Source organism: Semicossyphus pulcher, unplaced genomic scaffold, assembly GCF_022749685.1.
Source record: "Semicossyphus pulcher isolate SPU_LCO1_2020_fin unplaced genomic scaffold, fSemPul1.0.p SCAF_5, whole genome shotgun sequence".
NCBI lineage: Eukaryota > Metazoa > Chordata > Actinopteri > Labriformes > Labridae > Semicossyphus > Semicossyphus pulcher.
The window spans coordinates 19,586,545-19,610,323 of record NW_027211726.1 but is presented as its reverse complement, the minus strand read 5'-3'; the positions used below and the strand labels follow the sequence as shown (position 1 = coordinate 19,610,323).

At 45.0% G+C, this 23,779-nt stretch overlaps 3 protein-coding genes and 1 long non-coding RNA gene across 6 annotated transcripts; 3 read left to right on the top strand and 1 right to left on the bottom strand.

Moving 5' to 3' along the window:
* Positions 1 to 793: 793 nt before the first annotated feature.
* On the bottom strand, positions 794 to 5,647 carry LOC138608731 (uncharacterized). The gene is made up of 2 exons (XR_011309455.1): positions 5,001 to 5,647; positions 794 to 1,402 (listed from the first exon to the last, which is right to left on the bottom strand). It is a non-coding gene; the product is annotated as an uncharacterized lncRNA (long non-coding RNA).
* Positions 2,065 to 13,029, top strand: hoxa3a (homeobox A3a). 3 transcript variants are annotated; one of them, XM_069681294.1, is made up of 4 exons: positions 2,065 to 2,158; positions 4,360 to 4,420; positions 8,123 to 8,699; positions 11,259 to 13,029. In XM_069681294.1, exons 3-4 carry the CDS (start codon positions 8,240 to 8,242, stop codon positions 12,044 to 12,046), a joined length of 1,248 nt encoding a protein of 415 aa, XP_069537395.1. In that variant the 5' UTR covers positions 2,065 to 2,158; positions 4,360 to 4,420; positions 8,123 to 8,239; the 3' UTR covers positions 12,047 to 13,029. The 3 variants fall into 3 exon arrangements, with proteins under 3 accessions (XP_069537395.1, XP_069537394.1, XP_069537393.1); XM_069681293.1 differs by lacking the exon at positions 2,065 to 2,158 and adding an exon at positions 2,765 to 3,050; XM_069681292.1 differs by lacking the exons at positions 2,065 to 2,158; positions 4,360 to 4,420 and adding an exon at positions 5,863 to 6,245.
* Positions 13,026 to 18,556, top strand: LOC138608729 (homeobox protein Hox-A2a). The gene is made up of 2 exons (XM_069681295.1): positions 13,026 to 16,779; positions 17,354 to 18,556. Exons 1-2 carry the CDS (start codon positions 16,413 to 16,415, stop codon positions 18,085 to 18,087), a joined length of 1,101 nt encoding a protein of 366 aa, XP_069537396.1. The 5' UTR covers positions 13,026 to 16,412; the 3' UTR covers positions 18,088 to 18,556.
* A 3,501-nt stretch (positions 18,557 to 22,057) lies between these two features.
* On the top strand, positions 22,058 to 23,441 carry hoxa1a (homeobox A1a). The gene is made up of 2 exons (XM_069681596.1): positions 22,058 to 22,757; positions 23,062 to 23,441. Exons 1-2 carry the CDS (start codon positions 22,151 to 22,153, stop codon positions 23,439 to 23,441), a joined length of 987 nt encoding a protein of 328 aa, XP_069537697.1. The 5' UTR covers positions 22,058 to 22,150.
* Positions 23,442 to 23,779: the final 338 nt, after the last annotated feature.

Genomic DNA, 23,779 nt, shown 5'->3' with positions numbered 1-23,779 from the left:
CCAGCTGTCATCACTGTACAGTTTCCTGATATCCCAATTTACTTATTGTTACACATATAATAAACATTTGAATGTACTTTAAATTTAATTTATTACTTAATATGTGTGTTAATTGTGTGCCTAAATGTTACATATAAAAGACAGCTGATCTTGGACCTTTCAGTGAATGTGATAAAGGAAAGCTTGACGACTTTTCCTTAACTCCTAAATCTTCAAGTTAGAATCCAAATTATGGTGAGAAATGTTTCCTTCAGTTTGATAATAAATGTATTATGAGACTAAATAGTTTTGCATAATAGTTTCAAATATAAAAATAGTACATGTGGCTGCAGGGGAAACAAATATGGTTTACCTGAAACTTTTCTGGGTACTAAATGCTGCAATCCGTCTGCGTTTATGTTTGCAAAGTTACTCTCAATTATTTTAAATGCCTTTTAAAAAACGGAGCAAATATTAGTTCTTGTTATCATTGGATTTTACAGTTTGTACTTTAATATTTACATTAATGTCTCATGTTGAATTTAGAGATAATAGTAAGTGTATTTAAACAAAAGCAACAATAGATAAAGGCTTGTCTGTTGCTATAAAGCGCCTTTCAGTGAGAGTGAACACAATAGTCATTTGGACACAGGTTAATCATTAACAAAGTCCTAAGTGTTTCTGATCATGTTAATACATATAATATAATTAATTCATATTATTATGCGGCTAGTTTGCACTTACCTTCACACTTTCACTGACAGCTATCACATGAAAACCAGAATATTTTTAATCATAATAAAGAGCCATGATGCAAATTTAAATGACTTTATTACAACCACCTTTACGCAAACAGACACGCTGTCCTGTCTTACTTAGAGACGTCTCCATGTAAGCTAAAGCTTTGAGTTTCCAGCCTTGATATTGGCCGGTGAAAAAACCTCACAGAAAGAGTTTTATCTCCGACTGGGTCTCGGGAACCCACGCCCTGCCTGTTAAGAGGTCTGAGTGTCAACAATGTGGGGAGATATGGACCTCCGTCTGGCCAACATCCAGAGGTCTGCGCCTTTAACTCCTCTCCGCTGACAGTGATAAGGAGCCCTGATTTGTGTAGATAACTCTGAAACATTTTTATGCTAAAACATTTTAAATCTAAAACACAATCAATCAAGCAAAGAGCATGTCTTTTTTTAAAAAGTGCAACAAATAGAGAGAGAGAGAGAAGTAGGCTACCAGCTCAGGGCCTTTGGTTTCCATCTTCTGCTTGTTTTTGAACTCAAAATAACTTCCCACTCGACTCCCTGTGAGCTCTGCCCGGGTCAGGGGAGAGTTCAGGTGCGGTGGCGAAAGGCAACGAGGGATTAGCTTCCAGTCCACGGTCATGTCGAGCCATAAAATCCTGGTGACAGCTTCACATGTGTAACTGTAGAGGAACAAAAAGAGAACAAAATAACTTTTTACAGACACAAACGCTCTTTTAAACAATTAGAATTAGTCTCCTATTCATAATAATGCGCGTAAAACTTAAACCTGAACCCGGATCATCAATATTCTTTACTTTCTGAAGTACTGAAGGTGAATTAATAGGCGCTACTCTGCTTCTGTTCCTGCCTTTAAAAGTTTGCCGCTCAACTTGTAGTTTGAGAGGACAAAGGCTGGTGTGGGAGTGGGAAGATGTCTATGTCCGCCCCACATGATTAATAGTTGTGGTGGGATTTTTTCCACGCCCGCTGCTCGGTGTTGACGGAAAACAAGCGCCAAACGGTGCCGAGGTGAGGGAAGCTCTTCCGGGCTGAGACTTCTGGCAAAACCTGCCGTGGCACAAGCCAGAAATCTTCCATGGCACACGCGTGGCACGCTCTTTTAGAGGGGGTTTAGTTTATATTTTAGTGGTCAAGACAAACTGTAGCAGGATTTTGGCTAATGTTGGCACTTTAGCCACCGTCCCCCCCGCCCCTCCTCTCTCTAAAATCTCTAAACTCTTCCTTTGCACAAACCTGTAATTTCCCTCAGCTGGTAGGAAACGCGTAAGCGCATGTAGGTCGAATGGGGGTCCATGTTCTGATCAGCGGGGTCGAGCAGCCACTCTTTGGTTCCCTCACCTCCACTTTCCGCCCACTGCTGACTGACACGCACCCCTCGCGACCACCAGGACGCACTGCCTCCTTATTTAGGACAGGTAAATGTGTGACTTTTTGTTTTCAATTTGGCCCAAAACATGCTGGCTTTTGCTGATGGAGAACCAGAGGCTGACTAAGTGGTGCTACAACCTAACTGTGGGTCTGAGGGCGGGGGGGCGATATTGAGTAAAGGCTCTGTGTAGCCCAGGCTGTGCTGTAAAGAGAAAGGAGAAGATGTTTGCTAAAATGATGAGTAGTCATTGTGCCAGGCTTTAAACGGTGTTTTGTAGGGAAAGCTCTCTCCAGCTCACATAGTGCGAATTATCACGCTGCAGTGCAAAACACTCTGCTTTTTAGCCTGGCTCTGAGCCGTGGCTGCACTTGAAACTCAGTATAATACAGCAGGATTAGCTCTTTCAGCCGCTAACAGGCACAGAATATATGGCACTTTAAAACTGACAGAGCAGTCTTTCCCCCTGAATGGGCGACACGTGGAAAAGCTGCTTCTCTGCGAGAGACCTGCTCCTCTGCCAGATACATTGCAGTGTCACATAGCCCTCTTTTTTCTCCCTCCAAACTGATCCGTTTCTCCTCAGGGGCAATGACTGCCTCCATTAATGATTCACGGGCTCAAATAAAAGGGATTTAAGTTGACGTTGCGTCACGTGAGCGGGGCGCATAATACTGCGCGATGTTATGGCACGGGGAAGAAAACCGGAGCCCCGGTCTGGCCATATGATGCTGATTATACGCGGGTTACCCCCACTTACCGTGAGGGGAGTCCGGGCTTTGTAGTTTATTTATCGAGGGGAGAAAAGCAGCAGAGAGGCAGGCTGAAGCAGAGAGGATCCCGGCTTTGTGGATGTATTCTACTGCTGTCACGGACGGATATGTTTTTCCACGCGGACAGACTCAGAGCTCGAGCTTTGGGAGGATGGATTTTATTTTGAGGTATTTCCGCCGATTGTTCATTACTGTCGTGAGTTATTGCTGCGCGAGGCAGAGGTCAGTAAAAAGGGGGTCCAGTGCTTTTGCAGAGCGTTGAAATAGACACGTTTAAGCTATAAATATTCATCTATCTGTTAATATATCTGATTTATCGTTGATAATGAAGCGACACATAAAAAGCCCAACAAATACACACACAGCATACAGAGGTTATCATTTAAGAAGCAGCCTGGGTCAGTGAGATTCAAGCTTTGTTCCATTGTATAGTTCCTAAGGCTACACGTTATATTAAAGCCATTGTTAGTGTCAAGATAAACTTAGAATAAATAATGAAATAATTCTGTTTTAATCCGATCTTTTCCAGCACGAGCAGCCAGCTGAATAAACGGGCCTGTGAAGCCGTTTGTAAATAAAGCGGCCATTTAAATATCGGCTTCCAAGAGGAACCCAAACAGAGCGCGCGGCCGCTCCGAGGTTCAACCGGTCCTATAAAACAAAACATCATGTCGTTACGTGAGGTTTTTGTGCGTAAATGATACATCAAAACGAGCCCCATAAAACAGGCGGGGAAAGCGGTGGGGTTGTGTCGCTCCGCCGGGGAAACGAGGATATAATGGGAGACGGAGTGCCATCCAGGACCGCGCGGCCGCGCTGAGGTCACGGCGCTACTGCTTGATTTATGGGCGCGGGGACTTGGGGAAGATGGTGCGCGAGAGCTAATGACTATTCGATCCGTGTGTGGAGAAAATGCTCACGGGACAACAGGGAAACAACAAACACGATATTTGCATACAGGCCCGTTTTATGTTCTAATATTACACTGAAAGGCAGAAATATTTTTATCTTATGTTTTCATTTTTGTCAGAGAGGATTTTGTATTTCTTTTTATTTAAGCAGTTTGTTGATTAGTTTTGGATGATCTTTTGTCTCCTACGGGTGGATTAATTTTGCCTCATATTTTGCTTCAAACTGTTAAAAGGAGACAATGTTTTATGGCTCCATGAAGCTGTAGAGATATAATAATAACTGCCTTCAGTTGAATCTAAAAATGTACCCAAATAAATAGGTTGAAAAAGCTTACATGAAATGTGAATAAACCTGGGACAACCTTTTGTCAGATCTTTTCCTTTTGCGCCTTTTTAAAATGAGGCCTGAACAATTACGCATAATAACGCATGAGCTATTATTTTCAAATTGCTTACAATAAATGAGCGCCTATTTGAAAATAAATTTGACTCCAAAATATTTTACAGAGCACGTTAAATTGTCTATGATCCCATGAGAAATTCAAAACATTTCCTCCTCCTTGCAGAAATCCAGCAGAGTAAATTCAGGCCATCGAGCGGTCTCGGAGACACCTTGAACTGCCCACGGTAAGTCCATATATCTTTATTGATTTGTGTTATGAATGCTTGATGGTGATATCCTTATTCAATTTCTAATAAGTACCACACACGCCCACCGAAGCACGCGCAGGGATAGAGAGGCAGCTTATGGCTTGTACATTTCCTTGTAGCAGCAATATGACCAGCGCGAGAGCAATAATTCCTTCTCCTCCACTTGTCTTTGTGGTGTAATTTGTCACTATAAAAGTGACGAGGGGAATCGCAGCTCTTGGAGCGCTGCCTTCCTCCTTTCAAAAACTACTTTCTGTGAAAGCCATCTGCTTGTAGCTGCTATAGTTGACTGCACTGAAGTTTTAAAAATGTTTTTTCTTTCATCAACATTTCAGGTTTTTTCCTCCACATATTGTTTTACGCCTTCTTACGCACGGCAGTGGGCGAAACATCCACCACCTTACTAACATTTAACCCTCTGCTCAGGGCCAAATTAAAGAGAGAGGCGAATCAGCAGTTTAAAGCACAAAGAAGTAAATAATTATACAAAGTGAAAGAAAAAAGCCGAGTTGACTAAAAAAAAAAATCCTCACGCGTGAATTTTTGTCCCACTCACCCTCCCACGCCGTCCGCGTCTTCTACCTTTTTAATTGTGTGGTTGAATTTTGTCCCAGAGCCTGAACGCAGCAGAGAAGCTGCAGCTCTGGACGTGTTTACAGCCCCGGGAAGCTGAGAGGACATAAATCTATTTTTTCCTTCTTTCTTTTGGCTGCAGAGAGGCAGCATTACCCTGCAGAGGGATTCCCCCTGCTGCCGGCTCTCCTCTCCCCCGCTCCTCGCTGCAGGTCCTCCGCTCTGCCTTTTGGTGATGAAACTTCTTCCCATTTTTCACACCCTGCTCCCGGTGGGGTTTTTCCCTTGATATACAGCGAACACGGCTCTGATGTGAAGTTGTTGTGCTTTCTAATCTGTCAGAATACATGTTGTATTCGTCACAGAAAGAGCCATGCAGGCAGAGGAGAATCTGGCGCTGCAATGAAAACGAATTGCGCGTTCTTGTGCCAAAAGATTGAGGAACACATGCAAAAATGCGGGTTAATGATTAATCCGTGGATAGAAGCCCTTTTTGTTCCGTGGAAATGGAAATGCAGCGGCTGATTCTTCCTTTGTATTCTCCCCTCTCTTTAAAATCTCATCCACTCAGCTCATAACTCAACTACAAGACGTGGAGTAAATAACAAAAGCGTCTAAAACACTCACAGAATTGACTCATATTCTGTTTGTTTCAATGCATTATTTTTTCTAGACACTCCGGCTCATTTGGTTGGGGGAGGAGGAGAGGCAGCTACTTGATTTGAACTGGCTTTCCAAGGCGCTACTTATTTGCATAATTTTTTTTGTCTATGGTGACGCTCTGGTTCGGGGCAGTTCACTGGTGTCTGCATGGTACTGGTGGAGGATCACACAGTCCAGCATTGCCTAAGCTGACTTTAATGTTGCTATGAAGCTCTGGTCATTGCTCTATAGCAGGACGATAAATTCAATCCTGAGGCCAGATAAGTCTTATCTCTGTGACCTGACTGCTCACGCCTGCTTTCGTAATCTCGGTTTACCCATCCACGTCGAGTAGGAAAAAAAGAAAAGGAAGAAAGGAAAGGGGTTCTCTCGGCTCTTCCCTTTTTTTTTTGTTGTGGCTGCTAATGCCTGGTATGGCAGGGCGCAGTCATCTCCTGCTGCTGCTGCTTCACTCAGCCAGCCAGCCCTGCCTTTAAACTTTTTCTCTGGATTACTGCTTTGATCGATTTCGTCGCTGAATGAGAAAATATCGCTCGGTGCTCTGCATTCGTCGTCAGAGGATAAGGTAAGCAGGCCAGAAATAGGCTCCCTCGGTTGTAAATGGCGGAGTTTGTGTGTCGCGCGGTGATTTATCACCGTATGACTTAGATCTCGGTTCAGGAAGAGTTCACACACACAGCCAGGCAGCCAGATTTCTCTAACGCGGAGCAGGCTGCTGTTGCTGCTCCACGTACAAACGCTCAAGTCTGTCATTTGTCTCTCTTTCTCTGCCATTTATGACTATCGCTATGGCTCGCCTGGAGACACACAGCACCGAGCTCTCTCATATCTTTCCCAGGTCAGCGTGAGTGCACATTTAGTGAAGACACCTTCTTTCACTGTGCGGTTTAGCTGCGCTGAGGGTGAAGCTCAGGGCTCATTTTGAGACTGATTTGCTTCTTGTTATGCACGAATGCACGACGCCAGAGTTAATGCACATTTTCACATCATTGCTTTGTGTACATTTAACAGATATGCATTACAGTAGTGTGCCTGCGACGGGACTAAAGGCTTCTATACGTGTAGAATGTGAAATAAACAAGTAGTCGTACACTTTCATTATAACCTGCAGCTGTAACATCATTATAGTTGAGGGCCTGTTTGTTCCAGCGGGTAAAAATAGATAATTTGATTAAAATAAAAAAGTTATTCATTTACTTTTAATCTTTTTTATTTCACTATCTAATTGTCTGCTGCCTTGGATGGACTGACTGCGCTCAAACAAAAGAAGTGCATGATTTCAGAGCAAAACATTAAAAGGGAGATTTTCAATTAAATTATTTTTTTAATTCATTAACTTTTATCTAAAAGTAATCCAGCTATTATTTATGATATCATCATTATTTTAAGTATGCATTACGCTCTATTTAATGGTTATATTAAAACACAGGGGCTCTAATTAAATACTGCTCTATTGCATTAGTAATGTCACATTATGAAATATTTCCCCTAAAAGACCCGAGGATCTGCGCCTATTATGGTTTATAGTTTCCCCAATAATCTCTCAGAGGCTGACCTCCATGCTTACCTGCGTGAATGATGGTGCTTTAGCAGCGGGCTCTAGCTGTGCCCTCCCGGGTGTCTGTCCGCCTGAGTACCGGGCCCGGCTGCTCACCGGGCCGCTCATTCCGAGCAGGCCGTCCCGGCCCAATGACCCCCATACATCACCGCGCCGGGCCGCCGCGCAGACAGCACCGACAGCAGCCATTATTATGGGCCTGCAAGGAAAAGTTCATACCGTGGTCATGGAGATGCACGGGTGCCCGCCCGGTTTTTCAGGTTTCCTCGTGGCCCTTCCATTTATCTTACGCATGCAGAGCAAAGAAAAAGAAGAGAATGTGCCTGTTTTTGCTCTGCGCAGGTGGCGGGGGAGGCTAAATGCATTTTCTGCTTTAGTTTAAAAAAAAGTCTTAACAGTGAAAGACAAAAACGGGTTAAAAGTTTGTGGGAACAGACGGAATATTTCCACCTGCTGCAGAGGAAACGAGATACAGTGTTGACAGGCCTGTTGGTAGGATAACAATAAAAACAGAAATATTATTTTGTGGTAACCCGCTAATAAGCTCTCCCACAGCCTCCTCTGTGAATGTAACTCTGTATTCAGTTTCATTGTTAACCGCCTCTGAGGTTTAAAATGTCACGCAGTTTCTAGTTAGCTCTTAAAATTGTTTTGGCAATCTGAAATGCTTGTGAAAAGGTTTTGTTTTGATGTGTTCTGGCACAGATGGTAATACAAGGTTAGCGCGCGCCTTTGTGCCCTGTGTAAGCCAGAAGGTAAACGGTAATAGTCTACAGGACTGCTGGCCCTATCTTGCTTCCATAGTCTCCAGTGTCACGCCTGTATTGAAAAGTAAGATGGATCGCCACCATTTCTTCTCCTCACAGTGCTTCTTGTAACCCTAGGTTCACCCGAGGAGGCCATTGGCGGAGAGGCGTCACGTGACCACGGGGTGCCAATGTTATTCTACAAGGGTGTCAAGACCCTGTCAGTTTCTGAAATAAATATTGGGAAACGGCGAGATGCAAAAGGCAACCTACTACGACAGCTCCGCAATTTACAGTGGCTACCCATATCAAAGCGCAAATGGCTTCAGTTATGATGCCAATCAGGTCCAATATCCCCGCGCCTCTCATGTGGAAAGTGAGTACCATCGACCTGCCTGCTCCCTGCAGTCTCCTGACGGCTCCGTGGCTCTGCAGAAGCCGGGGGAGATGGCGGAGAGCTGCGACAGGACCACAGCCATTCAGGCGGCGCAGGCGAAGGTTCATCCCGAAAGCAATCAACCGCAGGTGCCGGTGTCAGGCCCACCCCCTCCTTCACAATCCCCCGGTGCTATCAGCCATAACACGAGCAACGGGTCCAGCCAGCCCAGTGCCAAGAACGGCTCCCCGACCTCCACCACCCGCAAACATATCTTCCCCTGGATGAAGGAATCCCGTCAGAACACCAAGCAGAAACCCGCCAGTAGCTCCAGTTCAGGTACTTCACACCTAAAAACTTCTCATGCTAACACACACACAGAACCTGATAGCCTCTGACCAGAGAGTTACACAAGTTTTGGTAAGGGAGGACACAATACAAGGAGGGTGTAGGTGGGTGGTAAGGTAAGGAGTTAGGAGGGAGGGGACAAAAAGAACACCCATATGAAGGTTATAATGTTCCCAAAATATCAAAGACTATTAACTTTACTACTTTACGCGTACACATCTTTAATTCAGGCATTTTATTGCGCTTCCATAGACATTAAATATAAAACAACATATGATATACACTGTAAGGTTTGAGACTTTCAAAGAAACATGTGTCTAAAGAAGGTCCCACCATTTGTTGTCCCTGTGCCCTGCAGCTGACCTGTCCCTACTGTAAACACGCATCTCCACTGATCACACAATGTTCCCACAGAGACAACAAACAAACACGCACAACAGTTGTTTCAGTTTGTCCTGATGTTTTGATTAGAGGGAGACTCGGTGGGTCAGGGTGGGGGGTTGTGTTTTAGGGTTTTATTTACATTGAGGTCATTTGAAAATTCAGAGGTGCTCATCTTCCCATGACCTTCTGATTTTTAGTATTTTATGCTTACTATTTCAATTACTGTACAGGTAGTGCTCGACTAGATTTATGGCTGAGAAGGGGCTTTTATCTTGGTAATAAAAACGTTAAAGTACCTTTTTTAAAGCCCATTTTACGCACACTGAGTGTGTTGATTAAATGGAAACTTGGTTGGCCAGTGCGGGGTGCTATGGGTTTTGTTGGTCTTTATTTAAATAGACTCAATTACAACAAAATCAGAGATGCTCATTTTCCAATTACCTTCTTTTATGTAAATTAAGAGGGTAATTTTTCTAATTAAGTCATAGGTAGTTTTATACAGTCTTCTAAGGTGCTGCCGCTCACATTTTAGATTATTTAATTATGATTTTGTTTAGGAAAAGTTTTTCTAAAGTAATAAGGGAAAACTTGCCTTACTAGTTTGTATGGAACGCTTTTGAGCACGTTTTACGCACGCATGAAAGCCAAATCCCACTAATACAGCGAAGGAAAACGTAATGGGTAAGGGCAGCAAATATGTTTTTGTGTGTTTTCTTGCTTAGTTCTAACATGAAAGTCTAACATACCATCTCACTTTGATTAATTTATCATTTGAAAATGAAGTAGTCCTATGGTAAGAGCCAAAATGCAAAGCTACAAGGCACCCGCTTTTTTACGCACGCTTTACGCACACACGCCAGACCCTTCTTTAGAGAAAACGTGTTGGGTCAGGGTAGTATATTGATATTACTGGTAATAAATGGACCCAATCTGATAAATAAGGAATGCTCACTTTCTCACGGCCCTCTCCTTTGATTATTTAGGGTTTATTTTCTGACTAAGTTATACTCTTAGTCAAAAAATAAACCCTAAAAGATTTTTAAAGCTCCAAGCAGTATGTCGCCCTTACTTGGAATTCATGTTTGGAAAGGCAATTTCATTATTTGAAACACTGCTAGGGTGCAAACATTTACAAAAAGCCTTTTACGCACGTTTTACGCACGTACACCATATAACAATAACTATATTCTGCAATTAAAAAACGTAACCCAAACCAGCCTATTTAATAAATCTATTCAATAAATCATTTGAAAGTACTTTTAAAATAATCATACAGTAATAATCGCTGTCATAAACGATTGCCCTACATACATGGGTGTTTCCTCCCTTTCATGTCTGTCATAATCTAATGGTTCAGGTATGTCATACTGCATTCCTCTTGCTCCATGTTCGGATGACAGGTAGTAAAATTTATTAAGTGTTGGCCACGTGCCACAGCAGTAAGTAGACCAACGCCTTGCTGTTCTGCAGCCAAGCTCCAGCCTCTTAGAGGGGGAGGCTTATCAGTGGAGGCGAGGCGAGCTGCTTTATACACCCCGAGGAATACATAATGCTTGTGTTTGCATTACGCGTGTGCTACTCTCTGACTACGGGGAGAGATGAGGGTCAAAATGTTTTAGTGGGAAATCTGAGGTTACCTGGTTCCACATCAGATATTGACCTACTATTCTCCAGTTACGTCTCCCCGCTTTGCACTCAGTGTAGCGTACACGCATGCGCAGTGTCCATGCATCGATTGTTAATTGTCGTATGGAGCCCTCGTGATAACCCTTGTGCTCTACAGTAGGGAGCAGATTTATCAAAATGTTGTGATGTTTGGAACACATAAAGACGCGCGCGTGCGTAAAGAAGAAGGAGGAGGAGGAGGAGGAGGCAGAGTCGATGATAAAACTGCTGGGACTGTCTTATTTATCTAGTGTACTGTTTGCTTAAGATCCCCACACCCCTCGTGATGGTTTAAAGTCTGTTATCTGCTGTGTGAGTGTTGTCATCAGGTTTGGCTTTCACTCTCACTCCCCTGTCTCTCTCTCTCTCTCTCTCTCTCTCTCTCTCTCTCTCTCTCTCTCTCTCTCTCTCTCTCTCTCTCTCTCCCTCTCTCTCTTACTCCCTCACTGTCTGTCTGTAATGGATTACTGATTGACACCCTCCTCTCCTCCTCCCTGACAGTGGAGAGTTGCCCCGGAGACAAGAGTCCTCCGGGGTCAGCAGCATCGAAGAGGGCCCGGACAGCTTACACCAGCGCGCAGCTAGTGGAGCTGGAGAAGGAGTTCCACTTTAACCGGTACCTCTGCAGACCCCGGAGGGTGGAGATGGCCAACCTGCTCAACCTCACTGAGAGACAGATCAAAATCTGGTTCCAGAACCGCCGGATGAAATACAAGAAGGATCAAAAAGGCGTCGGGATGATGCCTTCCCCTGGCGGACAGTCCCCACGGAGTCCCGTGGGCCCTGCCTCGGGTGGGGGCGGCGGTGGAGGAGGCGGTGGATACCTCAACTCTATGCATTCTCTTGTAAACAGTGTTCCTTATGACTCCCAGTCGCCGACGTCTTACAATAAACCTCATCAAAACGCGTACGGTATGGGCACGTCATATCCCCCTCCTTTGAACAACTGCCCGCCCTCCCAGAAGAGGTATCCCGGGACCGACTCGGCCACGCCCGAGTATGACGCGCACCCTCTCCAAGGCAATGGCAACTACGGGACACACATACAGGGCAGCCCTGTTTATGTCGGCGGAGGTTACATGGATTCAATGCCCAACTCTGGGACCTCCGTTTTCGGTCTGACCCATCTCTCGCACCCGCCGTCCGCTAACATGGACTACAACGGAGCAATCACAATGGGCAACAGTCAGCATCACGGAGTGTGTGATCCCACACCGACTTACACAGACCTTACGCCGCACTACTCTCAGGGAAGAATCCAGGAAGCGCCCAAACTGACGCATCTGTAGCGGTGGATCACTCCGCCCCATTGTCTTATCCACCTCCAGATACATCACCGCTTTGTTTCTGCGCCTCCTCACGGCTTCCACCTCCTCTCTGCTTTTGTTTATGTTCTCTATAGTTTGATGTGTGAAGTAGCGTAGGATAAATAATCACGACTTGCTTGAATTTTTCTCTATTTGCTCGTGTCATTGTCTCACAAAGACCTTTATCTGGGCTGTAGAGCGGGAGGGAGGGGGGCACAGTATATGCATAGGCCTATTTAATCTTTTTTTTCCTTTTAATTGAAATTCAAACAGGGTATTATGAACATATGTTATTCATTTTAATGTGAATTTGTCCGTCTTTTATTTATCCGCAGTTGAAGAATTGTATTTTGCATTTTGTTGCACTTGTGAAAGGATCCTCCGGAGCCACGAGCTGGGACTGTGGGGAAAATACATTTTCAAAAACAAGGGTCATGAGCTCACACGCAGCCTCCCTTGCTTGTGTTGTTCTATTGGACTTTCAAATGTTATTTATTTTGTTGGGTGTAAAGATAAAGGAGTCCTTTAGTATTATTTGACACCTCTGCATCTTTGTGTGGGGATGTTAGTGGAATATTAGCGTCTCGGCCCTTTTCCAGCCTCTATATGCAGTCTGCAGCAGCAGCAGCATGTTGCTAACAGGCTGCTTCCATTTTTCTTTTCCTTCTCCGAGGAGGTGTTTTCTTTTCTCAGCGAATGTAAAATCAATCAGTCATGCAATAAGGGTGCAAAGAAGGACACACGTTTCTTTATTGAAGAATAAACAAACACACATCATTTTCTTTTTTTTCAAAATCATACATTCCATGCTGCTCCAGTTCAAGGACATAAATAAAAAGAATTGAAATATAAATGCAGCAAAACTTGTAGTTTTAATTTAGACGCATCACAGGCATTGCACACGAACATGAAATAAAATATAAAACAGTTTCTTAAATAGAAATATCAACATTTCAATAAATTCAGCAGAAATAAATACGTCAATATTTCTAGCTCTGCAATTATTACATGATAATATTGTTATATATTTCTCAAAGGTAGAGAAAATTAAAGGTGAGAATAAAAATGAGGAAAACCATTTCTGGCAAAATAAAAAAGGCTTAATAGAATAATATTAGCCCAGATAAATAAAAATCAATTCACAAATGATAATCCTATGACACTCCTGCACCACATTTAATATTCAGTAACACAAATTCAAACGGCCGCACACAAAAACAAATGTAGAACAAATGCGTCTTTATTTTTCTCTCCTCCTCTTGATTCGACGTGAAGTCAAACTCTCGGGTGGCCTTCTCCCCTCCTCTCATCCGCGTGGGCACATCCATAATAATAAAAACTGTCACGCGGGCCCTTCATGGACATTCTGCAAGAAGACAACAAGCTAAATGAGAAATCGTTTGAAAAATAATTCCCTGATATGTTTAGTCAGTCAAATGCGGCCGGAGAGGATTCCAACTATAGTCGAATAACACGGGGGGCTTATGTGTCTCATTATTGCGCTGATTTTTAACACTGAATGTGTGGATGGAAACAACAAAGCAAATTATGATTATAATCTGAAAAACTGTTAAAATGTTTCGTTAAAATGAAGGGTCTGCGTAGATAGAGTTGTAATTTCTATGAATTGTTTTCATGATTACCGTAATTTCTTAGTATAATCTAAAAATACATGGACACATGATCTGAAATGCCCATTTTGCTTTGTACTCTGTTTTTGGAACAAGGCAGGCTAAAACATAATCGAATTGAAGTCTTTCCCACCAACTTACAAAAATATTTTTCCTTCACGTTTACATGTTGGTTATAGTTTATGCCTTTTTGTATCAGCAGTGTTTTTTTTAACATAATTTCCCGTCAAATCTGATTGATATAAGAGGGCATGAACATTAGCAGCCCTGACATATGGTTAGCAGGGAAACCTAGAACAATTGAACCATGGTGTGTCACAGTAAAAAAAAAAAAAAAAAAAAGCTGATGCATTGAGTATTTCTGCATCCAACACACACTGAGACCCACACGCGCACGCATGCACACGCACACACACAGCCAAACACTGATTTGACCCACATGCGCCATGCTCAGGTAGCACATAAATAACGTTTCTAACTGAAACGGAAGATTTTGTATTTCTTTCATTGCATCTCCCTCCGTGGGAAAGTGCTCTTAAATCAATCCTGCTGTAGAGACAAGTGTGAAGAACAAGCTGGGGTCCACTAAAAGCCGCCACCCACTCCTTTCCTCGCACACAAAGCCCGTGCGTAATTCCAAAAAAAGCCATCCATCTCTTCCCCCTAGCAACTCCAGAAGCTCTGGTCCCCTCACAAACCTGACTGTCTTAGAGAAAAAAATACTACAAATATTTTTCGTTGTGCAAATTAATTCACAATCCAAAAAAAAATAAAAGCCAGGTGGGGAAGCTGCTTCGCCCTACTCACCGCTGGCGCTCTAGACCTCCTCCTCAGAAAGGAAATGGTGGCATCTTGTGTAGCTGGATTCTTATTTATCTTCTAAAAAATCCCTCCAGCGACAGCCCGGCTCTAACTGCGAGCAGAAACTGGTTCTAATCTGAGTGGCCAGTGTTTCTCGCCGCTTCCTGGCTGCATTTGATCCGGGGGAGAGTTAGAAGCCTTAAATGTGTTGTGAGGGCACCGAGCTGTCAGACCTTTTGGCGAGTAAGATTGATCGCGCGCAGGCTTCCAGGACTCTTTGTTTGGTATATAAGCAACAAACTGAGAGAGGCCTACCACTTCTCCTCTTCCTCCCTCTCATACCCACTACTAGGACATATTTTTTTCGTCGAAAGAATGAAAATACAACATGTAGTGCTTGACGAAAAAACACCCCGAATGTGGCTTTCACAGATGATTCTGGAAGGTCCATAAAACCACTGCAACGCTGCGGGGAAGAGCCATTCAATAACACTTCCATCTACATAATAACGCTGCAAATGGGCTCGTTGTAAATGGTCGATTGTGAACGTGTTGCTGTTTGCTTTATTGTGATTTCAGTTAGAATTGATGCTGAAATACAGCGAGATGCTTTTCTTAGCGATATAGCTGCTGTCCTCCCAGTCAACCCTGCTCGAGCCTTAAAAACAATAATGAAACCATCTTAAATGTTAGGATCATAGTGAAAGTAAGGTCACCATAATGACACATTTGATCACTTAAAAATGGACTGTTAACAATCATAAAAGAAAGATGACATGTGTATTCGACCTGGAGTGTTTGTGGGGATAATTACGCACTTTTACGGGCATGACCTCCTGATGAAAAAATCGCATTAATCGAATAACCGACGTGCTTTCAAATCATTTTTATAGAGGAAGTACATAAAGGCTTATAATGCAATATTTATGAGTGAACATGCGCACACACACACACACACACACACACACACACACACACACACACACACACACACACACACACACACACACACACACACACACTAACACATACATTAATATCTGTTCACAAGTTTTGTGGAGCTTATCTGTAAATGTTAAACAGCTGTTATGGGATGAAATGGTGTGACTGTGTCATATCCGTCAGTATTAACTTAATGGATGGGCTTTTTATTGCAACACATGTCAATGGATGCACTACATATTTCATTATTATGCATCTGTGGAGAAGCGCAGAAATCACAGAGCTACTGAACAGGCTGGACTGTTGGGGTCTGCTTCTGTCGAGAAGTCTCAAAATCAGTTTTGAGGGTATGTTTTTTTTTCACATCTAGAGCCAGACTTCTTGCCTATATGAATAGCTACTGGCGTGAAATGTGTGTGTGTCCCTGTGTGTGTCTGTGTCTGTGTGTGTGTGAGTGGTGGGGGCGTTCTCGACTGACATCTTCAAACAATACGAGAAAGAGGAGTGCACGAATCCGCGCACCCCAGGCTGGGCTCCTTCCCTGTAATAGTGAGCGTCAGCCATTCTTAAAAACACACATTTTGTAGCTTAGTGGAGTGGACTGGAGGGGCGCGAGGAGCATAAACTGAGCGGACAAAGATGTAAATAAAAACAGTCGTCCCCCAGCTGAGCGAGGCGTTCTTCAGCAGAGTTTCTGGATCAATCAGGCAGACAGGGGCTTCTTTTGATTAAACCCCAAATTGTCATTGGGCAGAGGTAATCATGTGACAGGCAATTCGGTCCAATTTCAACCTTGTCTCCATGAATTCAATAGTTTAATACTCGCTCGGTCCCCATACGGCCGTAATCAGTGAAATAGAAAAAACACCACCAGGAGATTTTTTTTTAATGATTTTTTCTGCCTCGTCCTCACTGAGCTGCAACATTTCTAAAAAATACGCGTGCAAACTTTCCTCGGCTCTCAGGGAGCGGAGATGAATTACGAATTCGAGCGAGAGAGCGGTTTTATCAATAGTCAGCCGTCGCTTGCTGAGTGCCTGACATCTTTCCCCCCTGTCGCTGATTCATTTCAAAGTTCATCAATCAAGAGCTCGACGCTTTCACGCCCGACACTGATTCCTCCTCCCTTTGAGCAGACCATCCCCAGCCTCAACCCGGGCAGCCATCCGCGGCACGGCCGGCCCAGGCACAGCCCCGACGGATGCAGCCCGCTGCCCACAGCCTCCTTACCCCCGGAGTACCCGTGGATGCGCGAAAAGAAAGCGTCCAAGAGGAACCACCTGCCGACCTCCACCGCCACCACCACCATCTCCAATGGACCTGTGTGCTTCTCTCCGAAAGGTGGGTGCATTTTAAAACACTTAGTGCGTAAGTGTTTACTATCTGGAGCTAGAATCGAGCCTGCAGGCCTGTCCTAAAACATAAAATATCTCGTTATTCTGATAGATGCGTGCTTACTGGTTTGCTATGATTTTGTATGTCGAAAGAAGAAGAAGAAAAAAAGTTTGTGTAAAGTTTGGTGATGTAAGATGATTTATTCCCCTAGCCGAGCAGAGTTTTGATGTGTGACAGTAATGAAGAGTGATGGAGTGCCGTTGCCGAGGAGGGCAGCTGGAGCATTCATTAGTATCCCACAGCAGCCTGGACCTCACTGCTTTTATACTGTTTGCTTCACGCTCATGCTGCACCTTATTTTATGCTTAAAACAATCTGATAAGTATCTTTAGGTTGTGATGTTTTTTGGTTTAAAGCTCTGGGTCAGTGTAGCTCCAGCGGCCATTTTGCTGCAGCTTGTTGTCAGCTTCTCTCTGGTGGTTTGTGGGAGCCATAATGTTTGATTCACGGGCAGCGGGGTTATGTAACTGTTGTGTCCTGCGTTTTTAATCCCCTGCTACCGTGCTTGCTTGTTTTCCAGGCTCGCCTGAGATCGTGGAGAGCGCCGGGGGAGGAGGAGGAGGCTCCCGGCGGCTGAGGACAGCGTACACCAACACCCAGCTGCTGGAGCTGGAAAAGGAGTTCCACTTCAACAAGTATCTGTGCCGGCCGAGGAGGGTGGAGATAGCGGCCCTGCTGGATCTGACCGAGAGGCAGGTTAAAGTCTGGTTCCAAAACCGGCGCATGAAGCACAAGCGGCAGACACAGAGCAAGGAGAACCACAACGGGGAGGGGAAAGGGCCGTGCGCCGAGGACGGCATCCACAGCGAGGAGGAGGAGGACGAGGCGGGCCCCCTGTACGAGCGGAGCGGGGCCCTGCTGGAGAGAGATACCTGCTCCTTTCAGAATAACTCTCTCAGCTCCACGCAGCAGCTCCACAATAGCGAGGCGATGGGTTTTGCTGCTGCGCCGCTGAACAGCAATGACAAAAATCTGAAACATTTTCCCAACCCGTCACCCACTGTTCCGGGCTGCATGTCAACAATGGGCCCCGGCTCGGCATCTGGCCCGGACAATGGCGGCAGTCCCCCGGCCCTGGATGTTTCTTTACACGATTTTCAACCTTTCTCCTCGGATTCCTGCCTACAGCTCTCCGACGCAGCCTCGCCGAGCCTGTCAGAGTCTCTGGACAGCCCCGTGGACATTTCCACGGACAGTTTCTATTTTTTCTCGGAGTCTCTGACTACAATCGACCTGCAGCATCTGAACTATTAACTGAAATCAATCACAGTAATTCTTTTTTCTCCTTTCTGGGACATTAAAATGAGGCTGCGCTGGTATTAACTCTGATGTTATTTGTATATTCGGCACATTTATTCTGTTGATATTTGACTTGACGATTAATACAAGGTAAGGATGGAATTAAATCACTGAAATAGCTCTACTCAAACTTGTAATTACCATAACAAATTGATCTCTTGGAATGGAAATTATGAGTGTGTGTGAATAATTATACGATATTAGGCCTATGGAACCTGCTCCTTTTTATTTTTGTATAGCTTCCAATGTCTTGGATATTTTTGTTAGAATACAAATAACTTGCTACAATCTTCTTTTTTTCTGGTGTTTTGAGTCGTTTCTTTTTCTGTTTACAGGCTGAATAATTTTTGCTTGAATTATTCAAGATGCAAACTAGAAAAAGTAGGGCACAGAAAGCTGGGGACCTTATGCTAATTTAACAACAGGTTGGTAATGAATATAAATAGTGTTGACGGCGGTGAGTTGTGGCACACACACACGTCTGAATTTTACTTTTGTATTTAATTAAAATTCAAAAATAAGCCGAATTGTTTGGAACAGTTTACTGAAACAGAAGAAGTATTTTCGAACACACAAAGACGGTCCGGTTTTTAAATTAATTTAATTAAAACTTTTGTGATCAACTTTTTAAAATTGAAGTTACAATATTTAATCAATTCTACAAATTAGCAGCAATTACAACATCATCGATGCCAAACAGTAGCACATGTTTTCCTGAAGTAATTTTTGATTTAATTTGTGTTTCAGATTTGCATAAATGTTAGTCACTTTCCTCAGCTCAGCTCACAAACCTCTAACCGCAGATTATTTTTACTCCCACCTTCAGACTTCATCCTTTTGCAGAGTAAAAGCAAACACGGATCTTAGCATGACGCGGCTCTTAACATTGTGTGCATGTTGCAGGCGAATGCCCGAGCCATGTTTGCCTTCAGGAGCTCATAAATCACTCCGTGGCATGAATGAGACGGACATTAAGGAGACCAATTGTGGCGTAATGTGCACAAATAAAACCCCACTTACATTTTCATACGGGACTCCCCAATTCCTGCGCTAAAAGGGGGCCGAGTCTCTGCGTGCGTTTGGTCATAATTCATTTTTATAGCTTGTTTAAACACGGCTCTGGCTCGGCCACAGCGGCAGCGTGCAGTAGCTGCCTGCAGGTTAGAGGCTGCACTCTTTTCCCTCTGTGCTAATAGACCAAGCTCCAAACAGACTACCTCTGGACTACAAGGGATTAATAAATCCTGCATTAACTAATAATAGCTGCAGAGAGAGTATCAGGATAATTTTTCTTACTTTATTGCGAGAGTTTTGTGGGAATTTTACAACATTATTGGAGAGGTTTTTTTTTTTTTTTTCTCAATACAGGGATTATGAAAGGTCTTGCACTATTGTATTGCACTTGCGTTGACTTATGGGAATCAGTTATTAGCTCGTGCACAGCTTGACTCAATATGTAATTCCACTTTTGCCCCTCTGTGTGTGAGAACTGCAAAAACAACCACTGGTTGAATCGCAAATCGATTCACAAACTCGTCTGCACGCGCGTAATTCACGAGCTCGCGAGTTCAGCGGCGGTTTATCGGATAATCTGGAACTCATAAGCAGCCCATCGACTGGCTGAACATTAGCCCACTGGTGAACTGGAGCCTGTATGTGCCAATGTGTGTGTGTGTGTGTGTGTGTGTGTGTGTGTGTGTGTGCGTGTATGTGTGTGTGTGTGTGTGTGTGTGTGTGTGTGTGTGTGTGTGTGTGTGTGTGTGTGTGTTTGAGGAAGGGGGGGTGTTAAGGGTAAAAGAGGGGAGGGGGCGATCCTATGCACTCCTGCACTCCAGTGACTGAACCATAGGCCCAGTATAACCAAATCATTCCGAGACAGCGCGCCTTTTCTGCGCACATGTGTCCACACAAAGAGCCCAGAGAGCTCCAACGCCTGCTGAAGTTTCCACATGCAGGATCCACTGCGCCCACTCACTCAGTGCTGAGGCAGAGGCAGCTGGGGAGAGGGAGAGGGGAGAGAGAGAGAGGGGAGGGGGTGGTGGTATTGACCCCACTGCGCTTTTTTTTTCACTGGTGGGAAGTTTGCATCACCTCTTCAGTTTCTTTAGAGTTCCACGAGCATGAAATAGAAGAGAATGGAAAAAAATAACGTCTTTATTTCTGTGCCTACTTTATATTTAATCCATTTTACGCCTGAACCTAAAGAAGTGGTGGAGGAAGTATTCACTGTAGATCCTCAACTCGAGTTAAAGCAGCAGCAGCACAGTGTAGGGACACGTCATTATAAGCCATGCGCAAAACTTGAGTAAAAGTAGCAACATAATTCAAACATAACAGCAGCCCTGATGTCGGGAGGAAGACCCCTGGCCCCTTATGTTGCCTCTTCACATATTATATAATCAAATTAGTATTGTTAGTAACATGTAAGAAGGCAGCTGGTCTTTCTAATATCTTAATACAAAAGTAATAGCTATCAGGGGATATGGAGTATGAAGTAAAATAGTCCCCTTTCAAACCTCCATAAAGAAGCGTAAAACTGTTCAAAAAACAGTATAGTCCCTCTATTTAGCATTTTGGCTGATTTACCACATGCTGCCAGTGGGGGCGCTCATCCTGCCATGTGATCTCCTCCTCCCTCCCTCCCTCCCCTCCCCTTTCTTTTCCTTCCTCAGTGAGAGGTTGGCCCTGCTCTCTGCTATCTCTTCTCCGCAGCTCTCCCACGCACTCTCTCTCTCTCCCTCCCTCAGCCTTTTTCTCTGCACAGCTTTCCGCCGCCATTAATTTCTCCAACAGCTTTATTTGATGAACTTAACAGGATAATCAGCCCACACTCGCACCTCGGGCTATAGATGCACATTATAGCCCCACGACGGGCCCCGCATTATCACATCATTCGATCACTATACATGCGTAATGAATACAAGTGGGAGTGAAATCAGAGTAGATAGCAGACCCCGTGACCCCGGGAGAGAAAAAATTAATACCACATCATCTTAATGTTTAATGTGTTGTCTTGTCGTTGCGTCACCTGTGACCTCCTGCAAAGAGCTGAAAAGCTGCCAAATGTTTCTACTGCGACCTTGATGGGGTACAAAGTTTGGAGGGGAAAAAAGTCTCTTTGACTGAGCTCGAGCTCTTTTTGCCCATGTCAGGAGAGCAGCCTTCCTGCCTCTCCCTCACTGTCACACTGTGAAAATATTTGCTGAGCGAATCCCTCACAGTGTTAAAGCGTGAAACACTTCGCATTGGAATGGGACATTGAAAGCCCACATAGCCTGTGGCAGTCTCTCTCTCTCTCTCTCTCTCTCACACACACACACACACACACACACACACACACACACACACACACACACACACACACACACAGTCTGCCTGAGCCATCCATCCATGCAGGAGAGAATGACACTATTATACATATGGCATCACACGCACAGAGGGCACACGCACGACTTCCTGCGCGCATACGCACCAACACCAACACGTTTACGCACGCACACCTATCCTTCTCTCTGTTCCAAAAATACCGTACCTGAGGTCAGAGTGCAGGTCCTCCTCGTGGAGAGGTTACACAGGGTGAAGCGTTAATCTTTCCCCGGGTGGAAACGCGCCCAGCAGGGGGTTAGAAGCCGCCGTTCCTCCGCTCTTCATGCGACCCCGGAGCTGTCCACCGCCGTCTGCCTCCCAGCTCATTGTTTGCTCGGCCAATACATTAGCGGCGACGCGCGTCACCTTGATCGACGAGCGCCTGGAATTTAAATAGCCACTCAAACACCAATCTGTCACCGGCTGAGGGGATAAGGACAAGTGCCTCACTGGCTGACCCGGGGCCCACGTGACAGCACCCGTTCATTGATATCGGCCCGTGCGCCCCCCTCCCTCCTCTAATCAGGAGTATAGGTAAAGGTTGGCACGGTCACTCAGGGTAAGAAGGGGAGATAAGAGGGGAGAGAGAGGAAGAGATCAGAGGGTGTCTGTGCAGCGGACGGTCCCTCGGTCCCGGTTGAACGATGCTACAATGAGCAGCTTCTTAGACTACTCGGTGATGAGCGGTGAAGGTGGCTCGTGCTCTGTCAGGGCTTTCCACTCGGACCACGGGATTACAACTTTCCAGTCGTGCGCGGTGACTGTCAACAACTGCGGGGCAGATGAGCGCTTCATGGCGAGCAGGGCTTCCCCTGATGGCATCCCGCACCAGCCCGGGTCATACCAGACCACTGCGAGCCCGCTGGGTCTCGCTTATGGGGCCCATCCGGCCTGCAGCTCCAGCTATGGACCCCAAAGTTTCTGCACTACATATAACCATTACGCGCTCAACCAGGAAGTAGACTCCACAGCTGGATTCCCACAGTGCGGCCCTCTCATGTACTCGGGGAACATTTCCTCTTCCATGGTCTCTCAGCATCGCCAAGGTTACAGTGCAGCACCCCTGGGTCAGCTGCAGTATGCCCATGCTGCATATGGCGGAGGGCACGAGCAGGCAACTCCTTTTCCTGGTTGCTCGAATCCGCTGTCACCCCTGCACGCTGCTCACCTGGAGGGTTGCTGTTCTCCTCTGTCTGAGAGTGCGTCTTCTGCACAAACCTTCGACTGGATGAAAGTCAAAAGGAATCCACCAAAAACAGGTGGGTGTCAAGCGGTGCCTTTAGCCAGAGCTTCTTTAATTGTAATTTTAGATGTGTGAGATATGTATTACAGCATGTTTCATAACAGCTGACAATAATTCACTGCTGCGTAAAAGTTGTTTCTGCTGCGTAAAAGTTGTTTACAGGTGCGTAAAAGTTGTATTTTGCTGCATAAAAGTCGCTTCTTGCTGCGTAAATGTTGCTCCAAGGCACGAGAACTTATAAATCATATGTGTTGTGAGTAGGGGACATGTAGGTTAAACCTTTTCTGCAAGTTCATAATGATGTGTTTCTCTGTCAGCAGGCAGGTCTGGGGAGTACGGTTATGGGGGTCAGCCGAACACGGTCCGGACCAACTTCACCACCAAGCAGCTGACGGAGCTGGAAAAAGAGTTCCACTTCAACAAGTACCTGACCCGGGCGCGGCGCGTGGAGATTGCGGCTGCACTGCAGCTGAATGAGACTCAGGTGAAAATCTGGTTCCAGAACCGCAGGATGAAGCAGAAGAAGAGGGAGAAGGAAGGCCTGCTGCCGGCCAAAGCTGCATCCTCAGATCCGGGAGAGAGGATTCAAGATAAAATGGACGATGCAGAATCAGAGAAGTCAATCTCAGCCCCCTCTACTCCTTCTCCCACATCATCGACTGTCTCCTCCACGGGGGCAGATCCTTACTCCTCTAACTAAACTGCCTCTTTTGGGCCACAGCGGCCTGTATATATTAAAGCTCACATCCCGTGTATCAAAGCCAAAGTCCTGGTTGTTGGAGGGGATATATGGACACTTACGATGGGTTAATGCACTATTTGGGACTTTAGGCAGTTATATGGACCGTTCCTGACTGATAGATTTGTTTTATATTGTGTATTGTGTTCGAAAGAACGATATCATTGCTGTCCAAACAAATGTAGGCCATGGTTTAAAGTGTGTCCACTTTCTTTTGAAATCTGACGTTAAATACGCGTTACACTACGACTGTGTGAACCTTCCTCACACTGCTCCTGTGCAGAACGTGCTAATGTAAA

Excerpts from the sequence above, each read along its gene's own strand:
- hoxa1a (XM_069681596.1), top strand. The coding sequence starts at position 22,151 with ATGAGCAGCTTCTTAGACTACTCGGTGATGAGCGGTGAAGGTGGCTCG. Across the intron at positions 22,758-23,061 it reads AAGGAATCCACCAAAAACAG|GCAGGTCTGGGGAGTACGGT; the intron begins GTGGGTGTCAAG and ends CTCTGTCAGCAG.
- LOC138608729 (XM_069681295.1), top strand. The coding sequence starts at position 16,413 with ATGAATTACGAATTCGAGCGAGAGAGCGGTTTTATCAATAGTCAGCCG. Across the intron at positions 16,780-17,353 it reads TGTGTGCTTCTCTCCGAAAG|GCTCGCCTGAGATCGTGGAG; the intron begins GTGGGTGCATTT and ends CTTGTTTTCCAG.
- hoxa3a (XM_069681294.1), top strand. The coding sequence starts at position 8,240 with ATGCAAAAGGCAACCTACTACGACAGCTCCGCAATTTACAGTGGCTAC. Across the intron at positions 8,700-11,258 it reads CGCCAGTAGCTCCAGTTCAG|TGGAGAGTTGCCCCGGAGAC; the intron begins GTACTTCACACC and ends CCTCCCTGACAG.